Below are 26,728 nucleotides of genomic sequence, written 5' to 3' on the forward strand. Positions count from 1 at the left end.
CCTGTAACACTTTCCTGTCTACTTTTCCTTTCAACTTTACATTTCAATCATTATTCAATATTCTTACCTTATCCAACATGCCTTTTTCGTACTGTTACTTACATGTGTATTATGCAGCTTCCAATATCATTAGTCACTTTCTTTTATCGATGTCCTTCTTCAACTGAAATAAAAGGTTAGAAAAAGGAATTGCATGTCCTATGGCTGGGCTCTATCGTACGATCTTAGATATGAAAGAAAAATAATAACCTAAATGTCCTATAGCCTCCTGTTTATAGATGTGGTGCACAACACACCGATAAACAAGACTCTACTAACACGGTCTGTAGATACTCCGAGAATGAACTGCTCTGATACCACTTCTGTCATGACCCAACCCCATGGGCCGTGACTGATGAACGAACTGGACACTCGCACATATACCTGTCATCTACAATCACACATTCAAATGCCATGTCAAGGCAATCCAAGACGATATTAAAAATACTCCAAACAACTCACATAACATTTAACTTCCGTTTATTACCAACATGAAGACTACGATGTCATCAAATTACTTCTAATAAGTTGCAGCCATCACACCTTATTAAAATGATCTTTAACAGCCCAACAATCAACCATACAATGCATAATCATAACTTCAATTTAACACAAGCAGCCACATACTATAAGCCGCCCTTAAATCAATTACAAGTTCAACTTAACATGTCGTATGCTTTCATTTTTGTTTTGTAATAAGCAACAATAACAACCACCACATTAATCAATGTTCATCCATTATTTTTAGTTTAGAACAACCCCAATATGTCCCAAATATTAATATATACAATCCCTTCACTTTTAACACATAATTCATGACAATAATAATAACACGACAATCAACCTAATCTAATTCAAACAACTTCAAATCTGTCCATTTTAATACCAACACTAATCATAGGGTTTTCTTGATTCCAATTTCATTTAACATAAGTTAATATCTTCATTATAACATTATTGGTAAGTTAAGGTAGCGCACATTCATAACACTCAACAATAATTCCAATCCACATACAACTACTACATCTTTCAATTATCCTTAAAGATCCATAGTCTTGACGTTTTATCAAAATAATCCTAAAACAAACCAACATATAATATAACATAAAACCATAATTATCATTAATCTTCCAATCTAAACAAGAACAATAATAACCTATCGAAACAGCCCCTAACTCAAAATATAAAGAGGCTCAAAACCTTGCAATTACTAGTAAACACACTAAGGAAACTACATACAATTTTACACCTTATTTCGTACATATCTTTTCATCAATTTTCGTGGGACATAGTAACAGCCACACATGACCAAAATATCATTCATTCATATGCAAGAAAACCATGTTAATATCACCATAAGTTCTACAATAACCCTCAACACAAATTCAACTTCAACTTTAACCATTTAATTCTTTCATTCTCATCACATAATTCATGATAATACAACCAAAATACTACTGAAAATTAATTCATCATTTTCACACTAAAACAGCCCCCAAAACGGCTCAACAACACCTCAACATCAACATCCATAGTTTTATATATTTATTAACTTATAAAAGTTAAATTGCCTCCAAGATGAGGAAAAAGAGATGTAATCTTACCTTAGAATATAATGATCCAATTTGCTTAGAAGCTTGAGGACTTGCTCAACAATGTTTTTGAAACCCTAATTCCTCATCCTTGCTGCCATCCACATGAAGAATAACCACACATGATCCTTTAATTTCTCCCTCAAACCTTCTCTTGGCCGAGAGTCTCCCTCTCTAAATTTCTCACTTCTCTCTCTAAGTTGATTTGGTCAAAAAGAAGGGAATGAAGTGTATTTTCAGCTTTGAGCCTTTAAGTGTTGTCTTAATGCTTTCAATAATCAGCCCATAGCTTCCACGTGACATCCTCTACATATCCTCAACTACTTTACTAATTAACTAAAATTTATCCATCTTTTATTAATTAACTAGTTTAGGAGGGGACCACACAAGTACCTAGGTTAATTATTTTAATCAATTACTATTTTTTTACCTAGTCATTTAATCCCAATTAAATGAATTCCTAGTCTCCAAAATATATTCTAATTAGAATTGGGAATTAAAGACTTCTACTTCATGTCCAAAAAGGATCCCGTTTTTAACTTGAGTCGATTCTCTTGCGAATGACTCGACGTATGAAAATATGGAATATAAAAATTAACATGCTATTTATGACCCATTTTGAGCCTACTTATAGTGATAAAGGGCGATGGAGTGATCCTGCCACGTGTCCACCACTTGTCAAGCTCTCTATTTGCAGCCGACACCTTTATTCAGTAAAATGATCATATCTTTTGATTCTGATATCAAAAAAATTCCTACGACATATGGTTGGAAAGATAATCCAATTATCTACAAATTTCATTTTATAGATTTTCCCAAATGCCCAAACCATGAGAGCGTTATGGTCTCCCCAAGTCAGATCGCTCGAAAATATAACTTAAAAACTTCCTTTTGGAGGGCTTATACTTGAATTTGGCTTAAGGGTCCTCCTTGAGTTGTGCTTAACTTTACATACATTATCCATATAACTTATCATATGTTATTTTTATAAAAATTCCATTATGTGGGCTCCACCTCAGCTCACGGTTAAGCCATCTATAGCCATAGTAAAATAATATTTTTTGGGGGGTGTAACAAGAAGCTTCAAACCCTCCAAAGCCCTTGGACCAGATGGTCTCCACCCACTCTTCGACCAGAAGTACTGGAGTATTGTCCAGAAACAAGTGATTGACTTCTATGAACACACTTTTAGGCATAGCAAAATGGACCCCTAAATAAATAAAACCCTTCTTTGCCTCATCCCCAAGTGCCTAAATGCTTTCATGCTTAAAATTTTTAGACCTATTGGACTGTGCAATACTAGCTATAAAATTGTCACAAAATCAAAGTCAATAGAATCAAGCCCTACCTCAACAAGATCATAGGCCCCAGCCTCACACAATGCTATAATTGTCCAGGAATACATCTCCTACTTTAACAAAAGAAAAGGCACCAAGGCTAACATGATCCTTAAGATTTATTTAGAAAAAACCTTTGACAAGTTAGAATGGTCCTTCATCAAATACTTCCTAGAGTCTTTCAACTTCCCCATTTGGACCAATAACACCAAATGGATCCCTAACACAGTAAACAGGGTTAGATTCTTTGAAGACACTTGGATCCCCAACCTAGGTCCTATCAGGGACCTGGTGCATGGTCCCCTCAACAAAGAGGAAGAGGCTATAAAATTAAATGTCAGTATTCCCTGATAACATCATCCACACCATTCTGGATAACCTTCATCATCTTTGCCATAACAAAGAAGACATGCTCATATGGGCCCCTCTCATAAGGGTCACTTCACTGCCAAGAGTGCATATCAAGTCATAGCCCTGAATGAGAGACATTCTAACCCTTCAATACAGAAAGACTTCAACTGGATTTGAAAGCAAAAGGTTCCTAACAAAATTAAGACCTTCATATGGCTGCTCCACCATCACAAGATGCCCACCAACCACCACCTCCACAACATAAGTATCGACATTGACCCTAATTGCACCTTCTGCAATAACCCACAATGGACATTAGCCGCATCTTCTTCCAGTGTCCTAATGCTATAAACTATTGGCACGAGCTATCCCTTAGGAGCAAACCCTTGACTCAACTTGATACATCCTCCATCAATGCCACAATTGTACTACCATCCTTAAGTTCACCAGGAATAAATTCTTCAGCCAATGCATTTCCTGGGACACTGCAATCCTGTTCAGCTTATGAAACATCTGGATCAGTTAAAACAATAATGTCTTCAACAAAAACAAGTATAAGGTTAGTGTTATCCATGTCATCGAAGCCTCTACTGAATATCAATTTTTGTGAAGCATTCAAGAAGAATGCTAGAGCAGATACCCAAGTTAGGTGGGTTCCCCTTCTTGAAAGTTTCTATAAATTTAAACTGATGGCTCGGCAATCCATGCCACTAGACAAAGAGGAATAAGAGGTGTCTTTAGAAACCATAAAAGGGAGAATGGATTTGGGGATTTAAGAAGCAAATCACCCATATGACAGCCATACACGCTGAGCTGCAAGCTATACTTCATGGCTTAAAAATAGCGAAGAAAAAGGTATTAACACCCTTGAAAATCAATATGGACTCTATGGTAGCCATAGACATGATCTTAAATAGCCATCTACCTTACGCTAATATAATTTCTGACTGTTAGTTGCTAATGGAGGAGCTAGGGAGTCCGCTACTGCAGTATGTATACATGGAGCAGAACGGAACAACAGATATGCTAGCCAAGAAGAGAGCTAAAGAAGGATGCCAAAACAGGGAGGTAACAAGTTTGGAAGTTCCACCACTGTCTGTTAGGGATGCACTACGAGCTTGAATCTTGATGTAGATCTCTTAATATGTGTTAAGTTATATGGTAGAATTTACCCACAACTCCAAATTGTTTGAAATTTTAAACATAGACTCAAAAAACACTGTGTCTAGGTTGAATTCGAACTTAAAAGATATTAAGTTTTGATAGCTAGCTCGGAGGGTTGGTATTATTCAAATTTGAGGTGATTTCGTGAGAAATTGAAAAAGTTAGAAATTTAGAGTTTTTGGTGTTCTTCATGTGTTCTTGGAGAAAGAGAAGCAAAAAAGTACATTTGATTCAAAACTTCAATAGAAAAGTTTTAAAAACTGTTTGGGTGGTTTTGCAAAATTGGAGTTAAAAAATAATGTCATAGATGAACCTTTTTTCAAACGAAAATGGTATGATGAGTCAAATTTTTAACGAATGACATAAATAATTTTTTTTTTAAAATTTGATGACATATTTGAGCTTTTTTTCCTAATATATAATCACTGGTTTAAAAAAAAAAAAAGAGATTTCAACCAACCTTCCGTATTCTTTGGCGTGGTCCTTTAATTTAATTCCACCGACTAAAATTGTAAGCTAGGCCTCCTTTTTGGTCCATATTGTCATAATTGCTACTTTAGTGAGGATCGTACATTTGGATAAAACTAGAATTCATTAAAATGTGCTAACAAACAAAAGATTCCCAATTTTAATTTTCCACGTGATGTGGTCCAAAATTTGTACTACAATTATTTGAATATTTTTTTTATTTATTTTTTGGAGTTTGATAATCAAAAAATAGTATCTCAAATATTTATATATAATTTACACAAATATTATAAGGTGAGGTGGTGGAAGAAAGGATGGGATTGAGAGGAGAGGATCAACATAGAATGACTCTTATCGAACTTGTTTCTTCATTCCATTAGAAATTTTATTTTTTATTTTTGTGATCGGCCCTTTTCCTGAGTTGCATACATAAGAATACATAGTAAAAATTTAGTGCACCAAACGATCTTTTTTCCTAAAAAATGACAAAAAAATTATACTTAGTGTAGGTAGGAAAAACATGTTGCAGAAGTGACATTTTGTATTGATTGTGTCGTCCCTCCAATGTAACACATTTCATTTTTACACCCCATCTTTAATACCACACATCCGTACTCCTACCCCTATTTCTCATAATATATATAAATACTTTTAGATTAATATTTTTTAATTATTTTTTTGAAAACCAATTTTCCTCCGCCCCCACAACCCAACCCAACACGGTCTTTAACGAAAGATTTCATAAATTTAGATTATTTTGTGTCATTTAGTGTTCCAATTTATCATGTAGTGCCAAATTTCTTTCTTTTTTCCAACAAGTTTATAAAATTGAAAAAGGAAAACTATATTTGGACCTAATCAATCTTTTTGTTCCTTTAATGGAAGCTTCTTACATTTTGGTTCAACTTTCCTTTTTAAATTCACTTGATAGACAGAGAGCGATTTTTCTTTTAAAGGGTCTTATGGCACGAATTTAATTAAGGTTTCTTATAATTTATTTGTCATCAAGAGAAATTTAAATTATTTTTCTTTTTATTTTCTATTTTTTTTCTTTCTGTTGTTCAACTAACTTGTCTTAAATAAGCAATGTCACGTGATACCATTATTATGATTTATGAATATAAGAAAGAGTTAATTATATGTCTCCGACGTTCTAGTACCTAACATTCATAGGAGCCTCAATGTTGGGGAGCCAAAATATAAATAAATAAATAAATAAATTTAAATAGTCATTTACTGATTAAATTAAAAATAATTGACGAATATATATAAGTAATATATCATTTATGTGCTATGTGATCATGACTTGGATCGATTCATTGTTCGAAAGATTATATTTCTTGGATGTTAGTGCTAGCCTTTTATTGATCGAAATCATAGGGGTGCGTAAGCATTTTATTGGGTTAAAGAAGTGATTCAATACAATGAGGCTGGTTGTATAAACTGATAATTTACTCATGAAATAAGCTCTGAAAGAAAAATTGGTGAATTAATTACTCTTATTTTAATCTTTTAGTCTTTGATTGTAAAACTCTTAATGTTATCATTTTTTCTCTTTGTCTTCCGTTAAGAAACCAACGAATCAAGTTGCTCATTGTCTTGTTAGAGCATCTGCTTCTATGTCTGATTTGATGAAATGGGATACTAACCTTCCGTCTCTCCCTACTGATATACTCGTGTTTGATTTTAGTAATACATAATGAAAATATCATGTAAGAAAAATATATAATCTATGTACTATATAGGCTAAAAAAGAGTAAATAATAAATCTGTCCAGCTATTTTTGTGAGAATCCACCAAAACAAATGTAGAATTCAAAATTCAAAATCGCTTCTAACCTAGTAGAGTTTGTCCTAAATTGACTTTGAATATGTATTACAAAATTCATTAAAATGTACTAATTAGTTATTTACACTTGAATTCATTATTATAAAATTCAAAATTCATAAAATTCAAATCCAAATCGCATCCGCAGCGAACAATGTTTTTTTGCCAAGCAGACAACCACTTTAATTGCTTCTCAGAAGTTGTGTTACACCAACTTTCTCAATTCCTGCACAATTCAATTTGGAAAGATAGTTTTTAAAATTTAAGAAATATAATGTTTTAATGTTAATTATGTTAATTATGTTGTAATTATACCTATTAAAAAAATCGCATGTAAAATCGTTTTACTCTAAAATTGAAGTGGCAAAATATTTAATCGAATTAACAAAGTATTCATACCAACATATAACTAATTTGTATTTCAAATATTTCTTTAGCCCTCAATTATCTAAGGTGCTTCATAAGAAAATAATACAAAATATGAGATAAATGATGACACTAAGATATTCAACAAAAAATAATAATAAAATCGCATAGAATAAATATTGCAAATTAATATAAAAATGATCATAATTTAAAAGTACTAAATCAAGCTAAAATGTGACGATCCAAATTTGGATGTGATGGCACTCGTCTTATCCCACCAAGATAAGTCAACCTAATACCCAAATATTACGATAAAAATGTGGAAGTAAAGATTAAAATGAAAGTTTAACAACAAATAAAATGCGGATAAAGAAGTCAACTTAATTAAACCCCCAAAATTTGGTTGTCACGTGCACAAGTTTGTATTACAACATATTTGAACGAAAAAACACAAGTCTCAAATAACAATGTCTCTAAAGTAGAAGGTCATAAATAGGAGTAAGAGGGCCTTTGAGATGACAAAAAACTACCTCACAAATCTCCACAGAAAGCCTCAGACAAAAAGAGAAGAGAGAGTGTCATGAAGATCCGAACTCGTAACCTACACAAATGTAGAAGCAAGAGGTGAGAACCAAACAACACGATACTCAAGAAGTTAACTCCTAAACACAAAGTCAAGTAATATAAAATACGGGTACTCCTACCACCACAACCAAACCTCCACAACTATAACCTGCATAAAATCAGCCCAACCTAATAGTTCATAATTTACATGGCATATAAATCAATAACAACACTCCAACAATTACTGATCAGCAACACACAAAATCAAGTTTATCTATCACAAATTCCACAAAAAGGCACTCACAAGTTCACAAATGATAGAGATACGCAATGTCAAGTATAATGATGCATGTCTGACATAACGATACACATCCACTATCTCTTAGTCCAGGACATGTGGGGGACATTTCTGTCCATGCATCTATCACTGCGTGTGGCACGTCTCTCGAATATCTTATATTATCTACCACGGCGTGTGGCACGTCACTCGAATATCATATAGTATCTATCATGCGTGTGGTACGTCCCTCAAATATCATATAGTATCTACAAGGGTGTGTGGTACGTCCCTCAAATATCATATAATATCTATCACGGCATGTGACACGTCCCTAAAATATCATATAGTATCTATCACGGCGTGTTGCACGTCCCTCAAATATCACATAGTATCTACCACGGCGTGTGACACGTCCCTCGAATATCATATAATGAAAATGATCATAATTTAAAAGTACTAAATCATGCTAAAATAAGTCTAATAAGTATTACTTACGTGACTAAACATTAAACAAAAACTAAAATTAGGTTATATATATTTTAATTGTCTAAATCAATATAAACTAAAAAATAAATATTCAACATTATTGTCATTCTTAGTGTTGAAATATTTCTTTTTGGTTAGTATTAGTATTGATTTGATTTTGATTTAAGCTTTATTAGTGTTATAATATCTATGAACTATGATCTTATTGGATCACTCAAAATTCTAAGTTTGACAATAATTAATAAGAATAAAAATGAAAAGCAATATTTAATTAATGTTTTAATATTTTTTTCTTAAAGGGTGTGAAACACCCTAACAATTTAATTATTTTAAAATGAAGGGAGTACTAAATTGTCTAACTAACTAAAAAAAAAAACCAATCATGACAAAATTTATTTGCGAAGTAATCTTAAATTAGAGGTTTACATGGTCCTTGTAAACTAACTATTTCATATAATGTTTTCTCAAATCGATAACCGATAGATAATTATTTAAATACTATACGACTTGATATTTTATTGGTTCACTAATGATGTAGCATATTTAAAAATCGAGAATTAATTAACTGAATTTATTTTAAAAATTAAATTGATCTAAATTGTTGTCGCGAATTAGTAGAAAATTTATGCTATAGAATATGATTTTTTCGTATTTGTTTACTGAATTGATCCTAATTAATTTTTACTGTATGAAAACATTACTAGTTTTTCTTTTCTCAACGATTTAATCAAAATATATGTGAAAATGGCGACATGACATTTTTTACTGGGAAAATAGTGATTTTTAGCAGTGTCAACCCTATGGTAAAATCTTATTCACATATGATATTTATATCAAATCAAGCGATGTATGATATATATTTGCACATTGACTTTTAATACTTGACGATCGTGTAATTAATATGCAATTTTACCTCATTAATTCACTTAACTATAATTAATTTATATGATTTAGAGTAAACATTAGAAAGGTACGTAATAGCTTTCTAGCTATGATCACTTACAACTTAAATTTTAAAAAATATATCTTTTAATCATGTGGAAACTTTCTTTTATATATTTTTCCACAACTAATCATAAAGACATGAGTGGACTAACATTGAGCGAATGGTGTCAAGCGATACCACTTCTTCGATTTTTTTATTAAAGATATATATTAATACTATACATAAAATGATATATTGGACGAAATGACACTACTTGATAGTCGACGTCTTTTGGCGTGTTCGTTCAATGCTCAATTTTTTTCTTCAAGAATGGAGGTTTGAACTTCAACGTAAACTTATGGAACTCAAGACCTTTTCTAGCTTAAATTTAAACTAAATCAATGGGTCAACGATATATTTTACTAATATATTTGCATTTTCACCTCATTAATTCACCTAACTATATAATAAATTTATATGATTTAGTGTAAACACTCGGAAGGTACGTAATAGCTTCCTAGCTATGGTCACTTACAATTTATTTATTTATAATAAAAAATGTATCTTTTAATCATGTGGAAACTTCCTTCGTTATTTGCGTTATTCGTTATTTATTTTCCCATATTGCTTTGAACTTCTTAACCTTATCTGACCTCTTTTTATGCTTCTTTTGACCTGAGGGTCTCTCGAAAACAACCTTCCTATCTTGGTAAAAATAAGGTCTACGTACACTTTACCTTTCCCAGTCCCACGTTGTAGAATTTTACTGTATTGTTGTTGTTGACTAATCATAAAGACATGGGTGGACTACGACGTCTTTTGGTGTATTCGTTCAATGCTCAATTTTTTTTTTAAGGTTGGAGATTTGAACCTCAACTTAAGCTTATTGAACTCAATACCTTCTCTAGATTAAACTTAAACTAAATCAATGGGTCAACGATATATTTTACTTATTAATGTGATGATTACATTTTTGTCCTTATTTCTATAAATATTGATAATTAAATTTTTATCTTTTCTTTTATAAATATTAACATGTTGTAAAATACACTAATTTAACAATATAAGGAGGAGAGAGTAATTGAAAGGAAAACAAAACAGATGAGAGAAAGTTTTTATATATCTGTGTGTATTCATCCTTCCGATGCTAAGGATATTTATACACATATAGATGGCTAAAGGAAGAAGAAAACAAGTGGGTTGCCCACTTTCAGTGGACCCCACGTGTATATAATAAGATTAAGTGGACAATCCAATAAGATTAAGTGGACAATCCACTTCATAATACTCCCCCTTGGATGTCCACGAGAAATGTGCCTCGTTAAAGCCTTATTAGAAAAAACCCAGTGGGAAAAAGCCTAATAAAGAAAAAAGAGTACACATATCTAATAATACGCCTTGAGTGCTGCCTCATTAAAAACCTTATCAGGAAAACCCAGTGGGACAAAACCTTGACTAAGGGAAAAAGAGTACAGCGCGTATTTTGCTCCCCTTGATGAAAATATCACTTAATATCTCGAAGACGACGCATTCCAATTTTGTATCTCATTTTCTCAAAGGTTGAAGTTGGCAATGCTTTGGTGAACATATCCGCCAAATTGTCACTTGAACGAATTTGTTGGACATCTATTTCACCCTTCTTTTGAAGATCATGAGTGAAAAAGAATTTTGGTGAAATATGTTTTGTTCTGTCTCCTTTGATGTATCCTCCCTTCAGTTGAGCTATACATGCAGCATTGTCTTCATACAATATTGTTGGAGCGTCTTTTGTCAAAGAAAGACCACATGTTTCTTGAATGTGTTCAGTTATTGATCTTAACCAAACACATTCTCGACTTGCTTCATGAATGGCTATTATCTCTGCATGATTTGAGAAAGTGGCAACCATAGTTTGCTTTGTTGAACGCCATGATATAGCTGTACCACCACATGTAAATAAATAGCCTGTTTGCGATCGACCTTTATGGGGATCAGATAAATATCCCGCATCTGCATAATCGATCAATTATGACATGGAATCATTTGAGTAAAATAATCCCATATCAATGGTACCTCGAAGGTATCTGAATATATGCTTAATTCCATTCCAGTGTCTGCGTGTTGGTGAAGAACTAAATCTTGCTAACAAGTTTACTGAGAAAGCTATATCCGGTCTAGAATTGTTGGCAAGATAAATTAATGCACCAATTGCACTAAGGTATGGTATTTCAGCACCAATAAGTTCTTCATCATTTTCATAAGGCCGAAACGGATCTGTATTAATATCAAGAGATCTCACAACCATTGGAGTACTCAATGGGTGTGCTTTATCCATATAAAATCTCTTTAAAATATTTTCAGTATATGTTGACTGATGGACAAATATCCCATTTGTAAAATGTTAAATTTGTAGACCAAGACAAAATTTTGTCTTTCCAAGGTCTTTCATTTCATACTCCTTTTTCAGGCATTTTACTGCCTTTGAAAGTTCTTCCGAAGTTCCAATAATATTCAAATCATCAACATATACTGCTATTATGACAAATTTAGATTCAGACCTTCTCATAAAGACACAAGGGCAAATTGGATCATTTTTATATCCTTCTTTTAGCAAATATTCGCTAAGACGATTGTACCACATTCGTCCTGATTGTTTCAACCCGTACAAGGATTTTTGAAGCTTTATTGAACAATTTTCTCGAGAATCCTTGTATGCTTCAGGCACTTTGAACCCTTCGGGAATTTTCATAAAAATGTCGTGGTCTAATGAGCCATATAAATAGGCAGTGACCACGTCCATTAAGTGCATTTCAAGCTTTTCATGAACTGCCAAATTCATTAGATACCTGAAAGTAATTGCATCCACCACAGGGGAATATGTTTCCATATAGTCAATGCCAGGTCTTTGCGAAAAACCTTGGACTACAAGTCGTGCTTTATATCTTACGACTTCACCCTTTTTATTTCGTTTACGCACAAAAACCCATTTGTGCCCTACTGGCTTGACACCTTTAGGTGTTCGAACTGTTGATCCGAAAACTTCACGTTTTTCAAGTGAAGTTAACTCTGCTTGAATTGCATTCTTCCATCTTGGCCAATCATTTCTCTGTCTGCATTCATCGACAGATTTTGGTTCAAGATCCTTATCTTGTTGCATTATTTCAATGGCAACATTATAAGCAAAAATATTATCGACCACAATATCATTTCGGTTCCACCGTTTTCCTGTCGAGACATAACTTATTGAGATTTCTTCATTCTCATTATTTTTAGGTACTTGGACCTCCTCGGTGGTATCACTATTTGTTGTGTCTCTGGGCTCTTCTTGAGCACTCGCCTCCAAATTATGATCATCTTGATCATTTATTCCTTTCCTTTTTCGAGGATTTTTATCTTTGGAACCAAATGGTCTTCCACGTTTTAAGCGCGGTCTAGACTCATTTGCCTGAATAAGTTGTCCTACCGAGACATCAACTCGAACTTGAGCATTAGCAGCTGGGATATGCAATTTAGTAACCCGCGGAAGGTTAGTAAATACATCCGACAGTTGATTTGCAATATTCTGCAAATAAATCATCTTTTGAACTTCTTGCTCACATTGATTTGTTCGAGGATCTAAATGAGATAGTGACAATGAATTCCAATCTATCTCATTTTTCAACTGCTTATGTTCTCCCCCTAATGTTGGGTATACTGATTCATCAAAATGACAATCAGCGAATCTTGCCGTAAATAAATCTCCAGTCATAGGTTCCAGATATTTTATAATAGAAGGAGATTCATACCCAATATATATTCCCAACCTTCTTTGGGGACCCATCTTTGTGCGGTGCGGTGGAGCAATTGGGATATATACCGCACACCCAAATATTCTAAGATGGGATATATTTGGCTCCCTTCCAAATGCCAACTGTAATGGGGAAAATTCATGATAATTTGTTGGCCTTATACGCACAAGTGCTGCTGCATGCAAAATAGCATGCCCCCATATTGAAATAGGAAGTTTTGTCCTCATTAGCAATGGTCTAACTATCAATTGGAGGCGTTTAATCAATGATTCTGCTAGACCATTTTGAGTATGTACATGAGCGACCGGATGCTCAACTTTTATTCCAATCGACATACAATAATCATTAAATGATTGAGATGTGAATTCACCAGCATTATCAAGACGAATTGTCTTTATTGCATAATCTGGAAATTGTGCTCTTAACCTTATAATTTGAGCTAACAATCTCGCAAAAGCCATGTTGCGAGTTGATAATAAGCACGCATGTGACCATCTTGTAGATGCATCTATCAAGACCATATAATATTTAAATGGTCCACATGAAGGGTGAATTGACCCACATATATCACCCTGTATACGTTCAAAAATGCAGGGGATTCAATCCCAACCTTAGTTGCTGATGGTTTGATAATCAGTTTTCCTTGGGAACAAGCAACACAAGAGAATTCCTTAGATTGAAGAATTTTCTGATTCTTCAAAGTGTGTCCATGTGAATTCTCAATAATTCTGCGCATCATATTATAACCGAGATGGCCCAACCGATCATGCCAAATGATAAAATCATTAGAATCAGTAAACCTTTTGTTTACAATGGCATGTGATTCAACAGTACCAATATTTGTATGGTACAACCCAGAAGAAAGTGCAGGTAATTTTCGTGCACAATTTTCTTCTCCATATTTATTATAGTAATATAAAGGTATTCAACCTTTCCTTCATTTGCAGTCTCAATATGATAGCCATTTTGGCGAATAACCTTGAAACTTAACAAGTTTCTTTGAGACTTACTACAATATAATGCATTATCAATTACCAATATCGTTCCTCCAGGTAGTAATAAGACTGCTTTTCCAGAGCCTTCAATTAATTTTGTACTACCAGATATTGTATTGACATAAGCCTTTTTCATAATCAAATGACAAAAATATTTCTTTTCTTTTAATATCGTATGAGTTGTGGCACTATCCAAAATGGACATATCTCCATTATTCATCTTGAATCCAATTGAAGACTGATAAATTTATTTATCTTCATAAAATAAAAATGCATTGTAAGAAATAAAATAAGTAACAATTTTGCTAGAAAAACATAAGTCCCTTTTTTAAAGTTAAATTATGGTAATTTAAAATTTAAAAAATTATATGATTCAATTATGATGAATGTTAAAATAATTTAGTTTATGGAATTATATACTTATTAACCTTAAATAAATATTATACACAAGTATTAAAAACAAATATAAAATATTATAAAACATTAATATAATATTATTCATCATGTATAGATAATTTGTTTATTGATAAAAATAATACAATTATTATATATTATTAATGTCTAAAACATTAACAAGAATAAACAGTTAGTATAATGACATTAAATAAGGCAAATATTATTTTTAGTAACAATATGATATTAAGATTAAATAATAGCACACTAATAGTAATTAATTACAACATTGTAAAATAGCACAATGTAATAAACAATATACAATTATCATAACAATGTGACCTTGATTATTATTTTTTTCTTCAAATACATAAACGTAAAAACACAATAATTCGAAGTACATGATAACATATTGAAAAGCATGAAATTAAACATCAATTAAGATCCTTAAAAAAATCTTCAACCTCCAAATGAGTAATATCATTAAGGTCATTAAAATCATCATCCCTTAAGGCCAGATTTGTTTCAATATTATCATTATTTAAAGGCCTTGCCTCAACATTATTTTCGAACGCCAAGTGTGACTCTATCCGAGCATTAGAAGAAGAGGCACCACCTCTATTTGCCTTTCTTTTTAAAAGAATTTTGATAAAGTCTTACAAAATTCTCAGGCGTCCCACATTCATTTTTCCAGTGGCCTTTCATGCCACAACGATGACAGTTACTTTTTGAAGGGCCATTTTGAGAACTGATATTGTTCTCCCTTTTATGTTGACCACCACCACGAGGGCTTCATGATTTTTCATTAAAAAGGCATTATGTTGTTCAGCCATCAGAAGGCATGATATCAATTCAGAGTATTTTTTAAAACCCTTTTCACGATATTGCTGCTGTAATATTATATTAGAGGCATGAAAAGTAGTTAGTGTCTTTTCTAACATGTCCTCATCATTTATATTTTCCCCACATAATTTTAATTGGGAAGTTATTCTAAATATAGCAGAATTATACTCAATTACGGTTTTAAAATCTTGAAACCGTAAGTGCATCCATTCATAACGAGCCCTTGGCAATACCGTTGCCCTGAGGTGGTCATACCTCCCTTTTAAATCTTTCCACAATTCAAGTGGATCTTTCACTGTCAAGTATTCCATTTTTAGGCTTTCATCTAGATGATGACGAAGGAAAATCATAGCCTTTGCTTTATCCTGACTTGATGCTGTATTTCCTTCAATTATAGCATCACCAAGGCCCTTAGCGGTAAGGTGAATTTCAGCATCAAGTACCCATGACAAATAATTTTTACTAGAAATAGCAAGTGCCACAAATTCCAATTTTGACAAGTTTGACATGATGAAAATTAATTTGAAAGTAACAAAGATAACTTAAAAATGAAATTTCTTTAGTAGATATACCTGATATAGAAGTTAATTTTCTGAAAAATTAGAGCTTCGTGCTGATAATGTGTTGTAAAATACACTAATTTAACAATATAAGGAGGAGAGAGTAATTGAAAGGAAAACAAAACAGATGAGAGAAAATTTTTATATATCTGTGTGTATTCATCCTTCCGATGCTAAAGATATTTATACACATATAGATGGCTAAAGGAAGAAGAAAACAAGTGGGTTGCCCACTTTCAATGGACCCCACGTGTATATAATAAGATTAAGTGGACAATCCACTTCATAATATAACATCACTTACTAAAAATTCTGCGCAGGTATAAATGGTCTAAACTTGACGTTTGTTCTCACGTCACATCCGTTGACGTCAGTGTAATCTACTTCATTTTTTGCATTATCACCCTTCAATTATATATAAGTCCTCTTCATTTTTCTTCCCTTTCTTCCTCCTCAACCCCCTTCCCCCCACCCCACCCCATCTCAAGCACCACCATGCAACGAACTTTACCATATAGAAATTGGCTTCCCTCCACCACCACTACCACCACCATGACGATCGGACGTAGCTCATCTGCCACCTCTAGTGGTGGTTCCACCATTTTCGAGTCACGTTCAGGTAATTAATAAAGAGATTGATTCAGAATTTAAATTTGATGAGTTCAACTGAATTTACTATACTTTTAAAATTTTTCAATAGTTAGTGATTTTTCATATGTACATCTATTGTTTCACTTTTGCAGCGGTACAATACTAAGGATGAAATTCAGAATTGAAATTTGACAGTCTTCTCTCTAAATTCATTTTAGTACGTTTGGAAATTTTTACTTAAAATTTTAGTGATTTTTTACATATATTTCGACTTTGTAGGTGAGAGAACCAATACCAATTCCGATGATGACACGAGATCACGAAACAGAAATTCCTATGTCACTACTAGGGTGGCGAAATCCATCTCGGAGAACGCGATAATCGTAGTAGCGATACGTGGGTGTTGCATGTGCCATGTTGCGAAAAATTTACTTCTAGGGTTAGGTGCTAACCCTACGATTTTCGAAGTTAACGATGAAGATGAAGATGATGTGAAGAAGGAGTTGTCGATAATCGTGAGCAGTGCTGGTGGAACAACGACGGAGTTGCCGGCGGTTTTCGTAGGCGGAAATATGTTCGGAGGACTAGAAAGAGTGATATCCACACATATTTCTGGTGAATTAGTGCCAATACTAAAAGAAGTTGGGGCTTTATGGCTTTAATTTTTATTTTACGTACCTAGTCAATTACTATTCTCCTTGTTAGGTAAAAATAATTGACAAAAATGAGGACTTTCATTCTTACAATTTCATTCATTCTCGATATTCATACCAATCATCAATGTTAGGTCCATTCAATAAATCGTAAAATCTACTTTTTCTTTTTTATGGAAAGTAAAAATTGAACTCACGTCGATTTATTTTTTCTAGACTTTGGAACATTTTACTAAAAATAATTGTCACATATAACTTGATTACTTATTAAGTTAAGATAAATTTTATTAATTTTTTTTATTTTATCCCTAGAATTAATATGACCCTTTGAATGAGACAATTTTCAATACTAGTTATTCTTATACATTATGTATTTTTTTTTCTAACTTATTTTTATGTGTATTGATATGAACTTGATATGAACGAAGAGCAAAATAGTAAAATTGATTACTCTATTAATGATTTTTTTAATTATAGTGTAAAATGAAAAAGTCTATTGTAATGACCCGTTTGGTCATTTTGAGAATGAGTCATCTCTCTTTCATAAATATTCTCTCCGAAAAATAAAATAAAATAAAATAAATTAAATTATAAATTTGGACTATTCGATAATTATAGTTATTTAATTGAGGGGTGAATTTAGATAACTTAATTAATTAATGGACTAAAATGACAATGTATTTAATATTTTATACCACTTATTCTATATTTATTTAAAATCAGTCAGTGAAATTGTAATCCTTAATACCTAATTAATAAGAAAAAGAGAACACGAGGAGAGAGACTTCACTGTAGCGGTGGAAACAAAAACGAAGAGAAAGTCAAGTGAGCCAGGTAAGGTAATTATGTGCTAGTTTTATATAGGAGCATAGGATACTATTGCTATCAATGTATAATGAAAAGATTGATAAATTAATAAAATATATATATAATGTCAAATCATGTGTTGAACAGAAAGAGAATGGAGGAGGAAAATTGAATTGGAAAATGTTATTCATGTGGATCCTTGTCCATTTTAATTTTGTCTTTCCTTGAGGGCTTCATAATTTATCTTACTTTCTTATTAATGATACATTATGATTTAAGTTGGTATATTAAAATAGAAAATTAAATATTAGGTGTATTTTATTATATGATTATCACCATATTTATGGTATTGAAGGGATTTAGAGTTAGCCCTAGGCTTCAGATTTAGGTAATTAATTAATTATAGATTTTAGCAAAATAGTAAAATTGATTACTCTATTAATGATTTTTTTAATTATAGTGTAAAATGAAAAAGTCTATTGTAATGACCCGTTTGGTCATTTTGAGAATGAGTCATCTCTCTTTCATAAAATATTCTCTCCGAAAAATAAAATAAAATAAAAAAATTAAATTATAAATTTGGACTATTCGATAATTATAGTTATTTAATTGAGGGGTGAATTTAGATAACTTAATTAATTAATGGACTAAAAGGACAATGTATTTAATACTTTATATCACGTATTCTATATTTATTTAAAATCAATCAGTGGAATTGTAATCCTTAATACCTAATTAATAAGAAAAAGAGAACACGAGAAGAGAGACTTCACTGCAGCGGCGGAAACAAAAACGAAGAGAAAGTCAAGTGAGCCAGGTAAGGTAATTATGTGCTAGTTTTATATAGGAGCATAGGATATTATTGCTATCAATGTATAATGAAAAGATTGATAAATTAATAAAATATATATATAATGTCATCATGTGTTGAACAGAAAGAGAATGGAGGAGGAAAATTGAATTGGAAAATGCTATTCATGTGGGTCCTTGTCCATTTTAATTTTGTCTTTCCTTGAGGGCTTCATAATTTATCTTACTTTTCTTATTAATGATACATTATGATTTAAGTTGGTATATTAAGATAGAAAATTAAATATTAGGTATATTTTATTATATGATTATCACCATATTTATGGTATTGAAGGGATTTAGAGTTAACCATAGGCTTGAGATTTAGGTAATTAATTAATTATAGATTTTAGGATGAGTTTTAGGGTCTAGGCTAGACATATAGTGATATGAATGTTTTTAATTTCGAAATCTTATGATGATTATTCATTTGATTAGATTACATTAATTTGGAAACCCAGCGAAAGAGGAAGGCTCAGGTCTCGGAGTAATTACTTGATCATTTGAGGCAAGTGAATTTCTAAACATCAGTTTAAGCTTTTTAGATGCTTGTATTTCCGTGTTATGTGTATTGGGGAGTAATGAGAATTGGACTGGGTTATTGACCGTATGGTTGACCTTAAAAATGGAGATGAGGGGTATAAAATGATGATCTAATGACATGTATTGGTGGAATTGATATGTTGTGATTATGAATTTATTTTGGACATGTGAAATGACTATGTTGATGTGAGATAGGAAAAAATTATTATTGTTGTCATGTTATTATCGTGAATTATATGAACATAAATTGATTGCATTGGTTCTGACATATTATGTAAGACTCAAAATGATACGAAATAAAGGGGTCGGGCCACACGCTTCATGGCAGGTATTATGAAATAAAAGGGTTGGGCCACACGCTCTGTGACAAGATATATATGTTGAGCGGATGGGCCACATGTTCCGTGGCAGGTTACATAGACAGAAATGTTTCCCATGGATTTCGGACTGTGATTCAACGGATGTGTACCAATAGGACAGACATGCATCATTTCATTGCATTGCATTGCACCTTTCTGATATTTGTGAATTTGTATTTACCCCTATATTGCTCTGTATATGCTGACTTGACTTGATATGATTCATTGATGAGACTATTGATGAGTATTCGTGGACTATATTACTGTTGTTATCGTACAATATAGAGTTGGGCTGGTTCTATGTAGGTTGTGGTTACGGAGGTTCGGTTGGGAGGACAGGAGTACTTGTCTCTATTAAGCTTTGCTTAGTTTTAGTTATCCACTTGCTGAGTACCGTGTTGTTTGTTACTCACCCCTTGTTTCTACACTTGTGTAGGTAGTGAGCACATGCCTGCTTGATCTCCTACGATTTACTACCGCTTCTGAGGCTATTATCTCGAGTGTTGAGGTAGCTGTTATATCCATCTATCAGACACCTCTTACTCTTTTAATATGTTTATTCCTATTCTAAAGACAAAGACATTGTGACTGTATTTTCTTTCATATTTCGGTAATGTATTAGTGGTTTGTACACATGACAACCAATCTTGAGGGAGTTTAAGTTTGTTTTACTTATTTAGGTTAAATTAAATTTGGATTTATTTCTTTTTCTTCCGCATCTATTTTTCATTGGGTATTAGGCTGACTTGTCTCGGTGGGTTGAGATGAGTGTCATCACACCCGTATTTGGGTCGTGACAGCTATAATATCTTGATTATGACATGATAATTCTATTTTCTTTTATCTGTCAATTGGAGTAGTAATTAGTTTTTTTTTATCTAGACAAATGGTTACCTATGTTAAATTACAATTAAAAATGCAATATAGTTTGTGTTTATATTTTGATTAATGGCATGAGATAAATTCAAATAGAAATTATAATAAGAGTATAATTGATGTTAACTGTTGTGGGGCGAAATGATGAATAGACAAATCAGAAGTAAATACTTATCCGTATAAGATGTTTACACAAATCATCAATTCAATTAATCATGGTTAAATGATATTATTAAAGTTAAATATGCATTAATTAACTACGATTAAGTTAATCAGAATATATGTGCAAACATATCATGTATTTATTATTTTGATATAAACATTTGATAGTAGTCTTCAACTTCTAGCTAACGCTAGGTGATTTCATCATTTTTATCCAAATTTTGATAGGCAGATTACCTTACACATGTTTTGATAGGAGATAATACGTATTCATAAAAAAAATATTGAAATGTATATAAATTAATTTAAACATCGCAATTATAAAAAAAAATGCACTCCTTTTCTGTCACTTATTAACGTCATTAATGTATACACAATCTAATTGTTGGGTAGAGTTTAGTTATATATGAAGTACAAACAACACTTGACTTTAATATTATTATTTGATGAAGAGCTTAAGTTATATGTATTGTCTATGAAAGAATTTTCTTATGATCAGATTATTTTTATTTGTTATGGAGTGTAATTTATTTTATTTTTAAAAATTATAAATATTATATTTTAAGGAGATTTACGTATTAATAAATTGTGCAAAATTTTGTATATTAATTGAGTGATTGTGTATAATTTGTGTATAAAACTTAAACTATATCCAAATAAAGAATTATAACTTGTAATACAATTCACCACTTCACTGGCTTATTTAACACCTTATGGAGAGAACCTTTTACAAGAAAAAAGTGTTATTAATCATCATTATCAATGACAAACTTCATAAATATTAATTCCTCCATTTAATATTAAGTGAATTTTTGAGGGATTTTTCATTATTCAAAATAATTAAATTGTTCAAAGTTCAAGATAGATATTTAAAACTTTTTCATATTTTCCCTTTCATTTATTGAAGTTTTGTATTTTCTAGGAGATAAATCACACTACTTGCAAAGTTATATTTATGATTTTACAAAAAACAATAGTGAAAAGTATGATTCAAATTATGTCCTTGAATGTTTTTCTTAATATGTGTGTATTGCCTCACAAATTCACTTAATATAGAATAGAGGGAGTAATATGTATAAATAAATAATTTGTTGAATTTTTTTTGTTTTAATCGACTGATACAAATTAGATTAAGGATACTCTTGGTATTATTAATTAATAGATAGATGATTTTTACTCTATCATTATACTAAGTTCTAACACAACCTAAAGAACAAGTACAAAGAGAAAAGAATAAGAACCTATGCTAGCTATAATTAAAAATTTTGAGTTTAAGTTTCTATGATTGAAAAAGATCATGTTAGAAATACTGTCTTCAGAAATGAATTTTATAATGTGAAAAGCTAAATTTAGTTAGATCTTAATATAAATATCATACTGAAAAATCAGAATAAAAACAACAACACATACTTATATTCTTGATAGTTTTTCACTAAAAAATCAAATATGATGTTAATTATCAACACAAAAAGACCTTTTCTATTTTGTGTGTGGGGGTTGGGGGGGGATTAATTCATGCTTAGTGGTCCTAATTAAACACATGTGTCATCAAATATTAAGGATAATATATTGATAACCCACTAAAGTGGGGCTAGAATGACTACTAAAAATCAAGCTAGTTGGTAGGGGTATGGGTAAGGGTGGGGTTTTAGTGCTTTTGGAAAAAGAAATCCATGAAATTAATTTGAGAAAAAACAATCAATGTTATTTGGTCCGTTCACTTTTAGTTATCTAATAGTAATAAAAATAAATATTCATTTTTATTTGTTCAGTTTAAAAATTCAATAGATAATTTATCATTTTATAATTATTTTTCCCTTGTTATTAATTATAGACATTTCTCAAAACATTGAATTTATTAGAGTATATTCAAAGGGTGATATACTCTTTTCGTTTCAATTTATTTGATCTATTTTTTTTAATCTGTTTAAAAAAACCAACCATTTTACCTTTTTAGCAAATTTTTAATTTTAACTTTCAGCATAGCATACTTAAGTCTACCAGATTAAAGTGTATTTTGGTATATTTGACATTTATATTTAATTTAAGACCATAAGATTTAAAAGTCTTCATAATTGTTTTAAATTCCGTGTCAAATCAAAATAAGTCAAACAAATTGAAACGAAGAGAATAGTAAACTATCATTCTATTTATTACTTTTCAAAAGGTGTGATCAGTTAATACTGGACAAATAAAAATGAACGGAAATTATATTACAATTGATTCGTTCAAATTTTAAAAAAGAAGCAGGTTTTAATTTTTATTTCCATCTTTGAGCTCATTGGTGGTCATTTTATCAAGTCAATTATAATTTTCTTTACAAAATTATATTACAATTGTGATGACAACGAACATGGATTTGTAGTTATATTAATCAACAATTAAGAGCTAATATAGTACTTCTGGTCTGTAATAAATTATTAGTAAATTCTATTTTTTGTTTTTGTGATATATGATTCAACGAATTTATTTTTTAATTATTTAAAATGTGTAGTCGCTTCATGTAAAATATATATATATATATATAATATAAATGTGCTTTCTAACTTAGTCTCAGCTGATATGTATACCCTCCAACTTTGGACGTACACAAGTAAACACTTAACTTATATAAAGTTGAACAAGTAGGCACATATGTCATATAAAACATTCTATGTGACAATTCATGTCTTACGTTTAAGTGCGTCTATTTGTTCAGCTTTATACGAGTTTAATTGTTTATTTATGCACACCCACAATTAAAACGCATAGATGCTAGTTGAGGTCAAATTAAAGAGCATGTTTATGTATTATACCTAAAATAAAATATGTTACATATAAAAACTGTATTATCCATCACAAGTTTCTCGTAATACATGAATGATTTAGTAGTGAAATTATTAATAGATATAGTAAATTTGTGAATATTAACTATTGAAAGTGCATCATTTAATTAATTGAGGATTTAATGCTTAATTAGTTGGGGTCATATTTATTTTCGCTTCCTATTTTGTGGTGATTTTTAATTTTTGCCTCTCGTTATAAATAATTCTTTATAAGTATATCTCACAAGTTATATTCAAATCTAACTTGAATTTCTTAATTAAAGAACTTATATCCCGCAGACGGTATGCATAAATTTAATTGCTAAATGACAGAAATTAAAGATCAATTTATTTTAAAAAGAAAATCGTGCTATTTTATAATTTAGTAGGTGCCTAATTATTCAGTGCGGTTATATATTTATATAGAATCCTACAGTTTTTTAAAAGAATTGATTCAGTATATCAGATTCAATCGGTTAAATTGATTTTTCAAAAATATTTGATATTCAATGGAATTAAAAAAAAAATACCACTCACAAAATGAATAGAAGAATATAATCTTTTTAGATCTTTTATATGTAAAAATAAAAGTCTTTTATAAGAAGGTCATAAATAACTAAAAAGTAAATAAATATAAGTAACAACACCAAGTGTCATTTAATATTTTATTATGTACTCCCTCCTTTTCTTTTTAGTTCTCATGTTGCATTTTTCAAAATTCAATTTGACAGATTTTTAAAGTTAAATTCGATTATATATATTCAATATTTTAAAATAATAATTTAGATATTCAAAAATTATATGAAAAGTACTATAAATTATAATTTTTTTTGTATCAATATGATGAAAAAATACATTAAAATGTTAGTTAAAGCTCATATCATTTAACTCTAAAAAACATTATGACAACTACAAAGAAACGGATTGAGTACTTTTTAAATTTTAATAAATGAATGCACCTTGATATACTAATAAAGATCCATGAAATTAATTTGAAAAATAATAATAATAATGATCAATATTTGATGTCTATTATAATATAAACTAAATTACCAAAATAAGACGGAGGGAATAAAGGAGAAGAAAGTAGAAAACTGAGGAGGTAAATATATTTTTGGTGTGTATCTGCAATCTCTCCAATGCCCATATATATAGGCATAAAAGATGATTAAATGTCAAGTGGGTAAGTTGCCCACTTACAAGTGGGGCCCACTTGGAAAACATCTAATACCTAATATTTTCTACTTTGAAATCATCCAATATCTAACACTCCTCCTTGGATGTCCACGTGTAATAAAAATTCTAGTAAAAGAATAATATACATAGTTATCATGAATTTTCATAGATGTTGTGTCTCGTTAAAAACCTTACTTAGGAAAAACTCAGTGGGAAAAAACCTAGTGAAGGAAAAAGAGTACACACATATGGTAATACGCCTTGAATGCTGTCTCATTAAAAACCTTGCCAGAAAAATCCACTGGGACAAAAACCGTGGTTAAAGAAAAAAGAGTGCAGCGCGTATTTTACTCTCACTGATGAAAACTTCATTTGATATTTTGGAGACAGCGCATTCCAACCTTATGCCTTAGCTTCTCAAAAGTTGATGTTGGTAATGCCTTTGTGAATAAATCTGCTTGATTATCATTTGAACGAACTTGTTGTACATCAATTTCACCATTCTTCCGAAGATCATGTGTGAAGAATAATTTTGGTGAAATGTGTTTCGTTCTGTCTCCTTTTATGAAGCCACCTTTCAATTGAGCTATTCACGCGGCATTGTCTTCGAATATAATTGTGGGTATTTTAACATTATTTTCCAGACCACATCTTTCTTTGATGAACTGTATCATCGATCTCAACCACACACATTCTCTACTTGCTTCATGAATTGCTATTATTTCAGCATGATTTGAAGAAGTAGCAACAATGGACTGTTTTGTAGATCGCCATGATATAGCAGTCCCTCCGTGTGTAAACAGATAACCTGTCTGAGATCGAGCTTTATGTGGGTCTGATAAATAACCTGCATCTGCATAACCAATAAGGTCTGCACAACCTTTGTTAGTATAAAACAAACTCATATCAATAGTACCCTTCAGGTATTGCAAAATATGTTTGATACCGTTCCAATGCCTTCGCGTAGGGGATGAACTATACCTTGCTAGCAAATTAACAGAAAATGTTATGCCAGGTCTAGTTGCGTTAGCAAGATACATAAGTGCACCAATAGCACTGAGATATGGTACTTCAGGACCAAGAATTTCTTCATCCTCTTTTGGAGGTCGAAATTGATCTTTTTCCACTTCAAGTGATCGAACAATCATTGGAGTACTTAATGGATATGCTTTGTCCATGTAAAATCTTTTTAAGATTTTCTCAGTGTAGGCAGATTGGTAGACAAAGACTGCGTCTACTAAATGTTCAATTTGCAGACATAGACAAAGTTTTGTCTTTCCAAGGTCTTTCATTTCAAATTTTTTCTTTAGATATTCAATTGCCTTTTGGACCTCTTCAGGGGTTCCAATGAGATTTATGTCATCAACATAAACGGCGAGTATAACAAACTCTGATTCCGTTTTCTTAATAAAAATACATGGACAAATGACATCATTTATATAGCCTTCATTTATCAAGTACTCACTGAGGCGATTATACCACATACGCCCTAATTGTTTTAAACCATATAATGATTTTTGCAGTTTTATTGAGTATATTTCTCGAGACTTTTTACATGTTTCAGGCAATTTTAATCCATCTGGAATTTTCATGTAAATTTCATTATCAATTAAACCATAAATGTAAGTTATAACTATATCCATTAGATGTATTTCAAAATTTTTATGTACAGCTAAATTGATGAGATATCGAAAAGTTATTCCATCCATAACTGGTGAATATTTTTCTTCATAATTGACTCCGGGTCTTTGAGAGAATCCTTGTGCAACAAGGCGTGCCTTATATCTTATAATTTCATTTCTCTCATTTCGTTTTCTAACAAAAACCCATTTATAGCCAACTGGTTTTACACCTTCAGGGGTTTCGACTACAGGTCTAAAAACCTCACGTTTAGCAAGTGAGTCTATTTCTGATTGAATTGCCTTTTGCCATTCTAGCCAATCACATCTAC

The 26,728-nt window shown here is 31.3% G+C and overlaps 1 protein-coding gene across 1 annotated transcript; it reads left to right on the forward strand.

Annotated features, from left to right (window-relative positions):
- The first annotated feature begins 16,429 nt into the window (after positions 1–16,429).
- On the forward strand, positions 16,430–17,278 carry LOC129904090 (glutaredoxin-C9-like). Its single transcript, XM_055979619.1, has 2 exons — positions 16,430–16,576; positions 16,828–17,278. The coding sequence occupies exons 1-2, from the start codon at positions 16,453–16,455 to the stop codon at positions 17,208–17,210; spliced, it is 507 nt and encodes a 168-aa protein (XP_055835594.1). The 5' UTR covers positions 16,430–16,452; the 3' UTR covers positions 17,211–17,278.
- Positions 17,279–26,728: the final 9,450 nt, after the last annotated feature.

Source organism: Solanum dulcamara, chromosome 9 (genome assembly GCF_947179165.1).
Source record: "Solanum dulcamara chromosome 9, daSolDulc1.2, whole genome shotgun sequence".
Classification (NCBI taxonomy): Eukaryota; Viridiplantae; Streptophyta; class Magnoliopsida; order Solanales; family Solanaceae; genus Solanum; species Solanum dulcamara.